The 7500-nt window shown below is 42.9% G+C and overlaps 1 protein-coding gene across 1 annotated transcript in view; it reads right to left on the bottom strand.

The window, feature by feature from the left end:
* Positions 1-7500, bottom strand: part of anks1b (ankyrin repeat and sterile alpha motif domain containing 1B) — a gene marked incomplete at its 5' end in the record, with an annotated part of 196367 nt that overhangs the window by 6273 nt on the left and 182594 nt on the right. The window contains 4 exons of the mRNA XM_083691827.1: positions 333-500; positions 837-974; positions 2740-2826; positions 5017-5088. Coding sequence (XP_083547953.1) covers positions 333-500; positions 837-974; positions 2740-2826; positions 5017-5088 — 465 coding nt within the window. The remainder of the gene's footprint in view (positions 1-332; positions 501-836; positions 975-2739; positions 2827-5016; positions 5089-7500) is intronic.

The raw sequence follows: 7500 nt of genomic DNA, 5'->3' as shown, positions 1-7500 counted from the left end.
CTCACACACACACACACACACACCCACACACACACACACACACACACACACACACACACACACACAACAAAGACAATGCGATAAGACCTGGGGACCAGTGCAGGGATTTGAATCTGGGACGTCAGAGTGGTGTGAGGTGTCCCAAGAGTCGGAGACGTACTGTAGGCTAGGGTAGAGTACACACACCCACACACATACACACACACACACACACACACACACACACACACACACACACACACACACACACACACATACACTTGCAGGTGGTGGGAGGTTGCAGGATGGGGGGTGGGGGAGGGGGGGGGGGGTTTAGGCGGTGTGTTACTCACAGACTTGCGTATGTTGACGCGGGGCTTGGGGATGGGCTTGTTGGGCTTGTTGTCGAAGCTCTCCGGGAGGGTGGAGGAGCCGTGGCCGCTCTTCCTGGCCTGCAGGGCCAACTGGTACGCCACCTCGAAGGCCTGGCCCAGGGTCAGGATGATCTCGTATGCCAGGTTCTGTCACACACACACACACACACACACACAAATATCACATGAATACACACACACAGACACACAGACACACACATGTATGGACACACACACACAGACACACACATACACACACGCACACGCACACGTACACGCACACACATGCACATGCACAAATTAATAACATCATCAACCCTTTTTTGCCCAATGCCAAATCGGCCATTCCCTACTCCCTATGCTCGTGTGGACATGAGAACATTTCAGGTCATTTAAGGTATATGGAAGGTATTTTGCTCTTGTTCTGAACCCAGGAGGTTACTTCTCCTCCTCACAGACAGGGGGTGCTCTGTTTATACTCACCACGTCAAAGGCAGTGAAGACGTGGCAGTAGTGGTGGCTGGACTTGAGGTCTTTGGTGATGTAGGCAAATGTGGACAGGTCCTCTGGGTCCTGGGCAGCACATGAGATGTTGCGTATCTCATGCTCTGCGATGATGTTCTAGAGAGACAGGAAGTGTGTGAGAGGGCTCTTAAGAGAGAGTTTGTGAGATGCAAGGAGGGTCAAGTCCTGCAGCAAAGATGTGTTGCTCCCCTAAGTGTGTGTTGCAAATTCTTCATTGCATTGTTCTGCACACAGAGTTGAAAAGAAGGTCTCTCATGAGTTTCTGTTTCAAAGCTAAAGAGGTTTTAGGAGGAAGATAACCAAGTTGTTGTGAAAAGGCTTGGCTGCTGTGAGTGTTGGAGTGGGTGTCAGTGTAATAATAATGTCAGTCTTTATCAAGGACTGGTGATCTTTGTTCATGGTGAAACCTCTTGGTTTTGATTTGACAGTGTCATTCAAGACTACAAGACATACTATACACTCACCGGCCACTTTATTAGGTACATCTGTTCAACTGCTCGTTAACGCAAATATCGAATCAGCCAATCACATGGCAGCAACTCAATGCATTTAGGCATGTAGACATGGTCAAGACGACCTGCTGAAGTTCAAACCGAGCATCAGAATAGGGAGGAAAGGTGATTTAAGTGACTTTGAACGTGGCATGGTTGTTGGTGCCAGACGGGCTGGTCTGAATATTTCAGAAACTGCTGATCTACTGGGATTTTCATGCACAACCATCTCTAGGGTTTACAGAGAATGGTCAGAAAAAGAGAAAATATCCAGTGAGCGGCAGTTCTCTGGGCGAAAATGCCTTGTTGATGCCAGAGGTCAGAGGAGAATGGCCAGACTGGTTCGAGATGATAGAAAGGCAACAGTAACTCAAATAACCACTTGTTACAACCAAGGTATGCAGAAGACCATCTCTGAACGCACAACATGTCGAACCTTGAAGCAGATGGGCTGCAGCAGCAGAAGGGTGAGGCTACGAACTGAGGCTACAATTCGCACGGGCTCACCAAAATTGGTCAATTTCTGCTGCGACATTCAGATGGTAGGGTCAGAATTTGGCATAAACAACATGAAAGCATGGATCCATCCTGCCATGTATCAACGGTTCAGGCTGGTGGTGGTGGTGTAATGGTGTGGGGGATATTTTCTTGGCACACTTTGGGCCCCTTAGTACCAATTGAGCATCGTTTAAACACCACAGCCTAACTGAGTATTGTTGCTGACCATGTCCATCCCTTTATGACCACAGTGTACCCATCTTCTGATGGCTACTTCCAACGCGCCATGACACAAAGCTCACATCATCTCAAACTGGTTTCTTGAACATGACAATGAGTTCACTGTACTCCAATGGCCTCCACAGTCACCAGATCTCAATACAATAGAGCACCTTTGGGATGTGGTGGAACGGGAGATTCGCATCATGGATGTGCAGCCGACAAATCTGCAGCAACTGCATGGTGCTATCATGTCAATATGGACCAAAATCTCAGAGGAATGTTTCCAGCACATTGTTGAATCTATGCCACAAAGAATTAAGGCAGTTCTGAAGGCAAAAGGGAGTCCAACCCGGTACTAGCAAGTAATTGGCCGGTGAGTGTATATTGGCTCTGATTTGATGATGCAATGTAAGATAATGCTAATGTTGTTATGCTGTTAATGTGGAGTGTCTTTATTGTTCATTTGACCCACATATAAGCAATGGGAATCAGACAAAGGTTGTCTACTGAATATACCACAAAAACAACTAGCCTGATTGGAAGGAAATTGACAGTCGGAAATTCAAGTGCTGGTGTAGCAGGTTAAAAACCACTCTGACACACAGAAACGTGTCGTTCCTGATGTTCTGTAGCAGCTGACTGGCTCTCACCTTGTTTGTGGCATCGATGAACTTGACTCCCTTGTAGGAGACAGAGAGAACAATAGTTGGAACCTTCTTCATCTGTTCTGTTGACTTCTAAGAGAGCAGAGAGAGAGAGAGAGTGAAGGAAAGAGAAAGGAAAGGAGACAAAGTTTACTTTTGATGCATTGTATTACGAAGCTGAAGCATAATCTAGAATTTATCACCAACATAAAAATGCCTTGCATAACATTCCTTTCCTTGGACTGCTCCACCACATCAGAAAAACTAATCTCAAAACCTAAAAACATTCAAGCTTATGAAATATGCTTACAACTAGGGGGTAGGGATGGGGGAGTCAGTGATGAGATTAGCACAAGCTTAGGTTAAAAGAGAGGGGGAAAAGCTTAGGTAAAAAGAGAGGGGGAATGGGTGGAGAGAGATAGAGAAAGAGAATGATGAGATCATGCACATCAGTCTATCAACCACTGCTTCCTTGATTACCTGAATCAATTCAAATCATCTGAAAAGGTCGGAGGTTATTCATTGACTTGAAAAACAAGGAACTGCAAATTACACTTTCAAAAACAATTGACCTGCTCCCTCGACGTCCAATAAAACGATTTAGCTCTGACACACATTTTTCGGCCACACCTTGTTGAATTTGCTCTGGATGTTTATTATTATTATTATTATTATTATTAATAATAATAATAATAATAATAATAATAATAATAATAATAATAATATAATATTAATAACAATAATCATATAATAATAATAATAATACTAAGAATAACCATAATAGATTAAATTTCTGTAGCGCTTTTCTAAGACCGAAAGGTGTTTTACAAAATTAAGTGATCAGCTGATTTGAGAAGATGAATCATTCAAGATGAATTATTGTAAAAAAATCTGTGTATCACCATTGCTTCATTTGTTTCACTGGTCTACAGTATAAATGTAGCCACTATATTTTGAGTGTGCTAACTGGTTTAAAATGTTTGCCCCAAATACGAATATAGTCTGGTAACTTTACAATTGTACCTGTCACTTGCAAAGTCTCTTGAGGATTCAAGTCCTTATCAACCAGCTGCTATTCTTAGAAGTTATTGAACAGGTTATTGAACAGGCCTGATAAACAGCACTTTCATTAAAAGGTAATAAATGTAATAAATAGAAATCTCCGCTGGACGAAAGCATCTCACCACTTTGTAACACACCACCCTCTGTCAACAGTGTTTTTCTTTCTCTTTTTCCATTGTTGAGATCAATATGCAGTATTGCAGCAGGGAATGGTGTGATTTAACACCAGTACCAACCTATACTGTCAATCCACCTGTCACAGGTTTAATATATTCAAAGGAGGCCTTATGAGTTCCTCTCCTCTCCACTCTCTCCCTCTCTTTCTAACCCACTCTACTCCACTCTGTCCCCTCCCCTCCACACCCTCTCTCTCTCTCTCTCTTTCTCTTTCTCCTGCCTCAGCATGCTTCTATATTTCTATTGCAGCAGAGCCCTGTCAAGTTCAGGGGCTTATGACAGCTGACACCAAAGCAGCACTACCACTACCAGACACCAGGATGGGGCGGCACTGGAGATGATATATTCATATAGGCCACAGTGATATCCACCCACTCTGATATACAGTTTATGGAGAGCAGAGGAAGAGGGTGGTGAGAGGACGGTGTGAGAAAGAGAGACTGATGAAAAGGCAGAGAACTAGAGCGATAGACAGAGAACCGGGCAGGGTGATGGACACAAGAAGAGAAGGATGGAAAAATGGGGGCGGTTGAAGAAATGATGGAAGAAAAAGTTGGTGGGAGAGATGGGTTATGGTGTGTGTGGGAAGTTGACAAAACCTAAAAAGTAAGAATCTAGCATCTGGTTGAAGGACCCTTGGTTTAATAATAAATAGACAACAGCAGCGTCTGGTGGATATGCATGTCACCGTCTGTGCAGTGAAGGTACACCACAGAGGGACAGCGAGAAAATTAGAAGGTGAGAAATAGAGAGAGAGAGAGAGAGAGAGAGAGAGGGAGGAGAAATGTCTCGGGTGTCTGCAGCATGTGGAGATGTTTGATCCCCTCAGATGTAACTAAATGGATAAATAGACAGAACAAAAGGAGGAGGGGAGGGGCAGAGGAGGGATAGAGCATGAATATAAATCATCATCCTCACTGCAGTATCTCCTACAACAGACAGAGCTGTGAGGGTTGTTTCAGTTCAGGTGGAGGAGAGGACAGGTGGGTACTCTGCCCTACTTTTACAGGGTTGAAGGAGTGACGCAGAGACAGGCCGTCTTACCCTCATCTTGGCACAGGCGTCTTGTGTGGACTCGGTCCCTCTTAGCTCCTTCACCAGCATCGACCCAAGATACTGTGGAAAAAGAACGCATACGACAACATTGACATTGAATTTCATCACACTGCTATTATATTATATTTTATATCAATTTATGGTTGTGTTATTTGACATGGATGTAACATTTGACCATGTGCATGCGATTGCCACAACAAAGACACTTCATAGTCACAATGTGATAGCCAGCATATGATAGCAAATGTCCAAATGTAGAACATCAAATTCCTGACATTATTCTCATTGGAAATGCTCTATGCTCAACATAAACAATCATCAATTACAGGATACTGTATCAACAGAATTCCACTCAAACAATGACATCACTTCCTGTCTGCTCAATGTGCTATATGTGTATATGGCGGGGAGACAGCGACAAAGAAGCGCATTGTATCTGAGGTGATTAAAACCACCTTCAGACTCCCTAGAGGAGCGTTAACATTGCTGGTGGCTAGTGAGTCGAAATGTAGGGGAGGTGACAAAGTGAGGATCTGGTTTCTGCTGACAGGCCTGATTTAAAAAAAGGATCCTTTTATGGGGACAGTGTTAATGGGGACATTAAGGGGACTCAATGGATGTGAGATTCACCGCTTAGAGTGTTATCCTCCCCCGCTTCAATGGCCAAAAGCCCCAAAGAGGATTTCTTATCAGGCTTTTAGCGTATTCATGTTTAAATATTTACCGCATATCTTACAGGCCACCCGACCCCAAATGCCTCAAAACCTGCTGGGAGCTTAATTCTACCCTAGAGAATCATTACACCTTACTGTACCTTACACTAAAGGGTAAGGATCAAGACACAGTGGAATAATGACCTTGTTCTCTGCATTATATTCATTACTCTTCAACTTGATTATTCCATGTTCATTATTCCACTGTGTATACATGTATATACATACAGTTGTGGTCAGAAGTTTACATACACGTGTAAAGAACATGTATGTCATGGCAGTCTTGAGTTTCCAATCATTTCTACAACTCTTATTTTTCTGTGATGGATTGATTGGAGCACATACTTCTTTGTCACAAAAAACATTCATGAAGTTTGGTTCTTTTATGAATTTATTATGGGTCTTCTGAAAATGTGACAAAATCTGCTGGGTCAAAAATATACATACAGCAATGCTAATATTTGGTGGCCATTTTCACCTCAATTAGACGCTTTTGGTAGCCATCCACAAGCTTCTGGCAAGCTTCTGGTTGAATCTTTGACCACTCCTCTTGACAGAATCGGTGCAGTTCAACTAAATTCGTTGGCTTTCTGACACAGACTTGTTTCTTCAGCACACTCCACATGTTCTCGATGGGGTTTAAGTCAGGACTTTGTGAAGGCCATTCTAAGACCTTAATTCTAGCCTGATTTAGCTATTCCTTTACCACGTTTGATGTGTGTTCGGGGTCATTGTCCTGTTGGAACACCCAACTACGTCCAAGACCCAACCTTCTGGCTGATAATTTTAGGTTTTCCTGAAGAATTTGGAGGTAATCCTCCTTCTTCATCATTCCATTTACTTTCTGTAAAGCACCAGTTCCACTGGCAGCAAAACAGGCCCAGAGAATAATACTACCACCACCATGCTTGACGGTAGGTATGGTGTTCTTGGGGTGAAAGGCCTCACCTTCTCTCCTCCAAACATATTTCTGGTCATTTTCTGGTGACTTTCCTGACTTGTTCAAGTCAATGATGCGCTTTTTCAGATCCGTGCTGAGCTCCTTAGACTTTCCCATTGTAGCGTTTCTGGCTGAGTGTAATGAGTGTGTCAAACGAGCCCTATTTAAATGGGCTGAAATAAGTCACCAGCTGTAGTCAATCATAATCACTCATAAGAGGCCATGCCACAAAGCAAATTTGATTGACACAACTTTCTACATCACCAAAATTGATAATTCAAGGTGCTGTATGTATATTTTTGACCCAGCAGATTTTGTCACATTTTCAGAAGACCCATAATAAATTCATAAAAGAACCAAACTTCATGAATGTTTTTTGTGACAAAGAGGTATGTGCTCCAATCAATCCATCACAGAAAAATACGAGTTGTAGAAATGATTGGAAACTCAAGACTGCCATGACATACATGTTCTTTACAAGTGTATGTAAACCTCTGACCACAACTGTAACTACTGCAACATGAATCATTTGTTGTAATACTGAGGTGAGCAGACTTGGTGTCTGGTGGGTTTAGAAATGTTGTCTCCTGTAACTGTCTGGCTCGGTCAATAATGTTATGTTGCCCGGGGAGTCTGTCCTGATACAGAAAACGACACAAAGTAATAATGTTATAGACCTGCCCGTCCCCACTCACTCTCAATCTCTTTCTCTTTCTTTTTTGCTTTCACTCAGGAGTCTCATCTGTTCTGATGTCTGTTTTTGTAAGTCTGTTCTGGTAAATATTGTTATTAGGTTACAGACTTACAGACAACATTGTA

The sequence above is a fragment of the Argentina silus genome (genome assembly GCF_951799395.1).
Source record: "Argentina silus genome assembly, chromosome: 20".
Classification (NCBI taxonomy): domain Eukaryota; kingdom Metazoa; phylum Chordata; class Actinopteri; order Argentiniformes; family Argentinidae; genus Argentina; species Argentina silus.
Note: the sequence above shows the minus strand (reverse complement) of the source record. Positions and strands in the feature narration are given on the sequence as shown.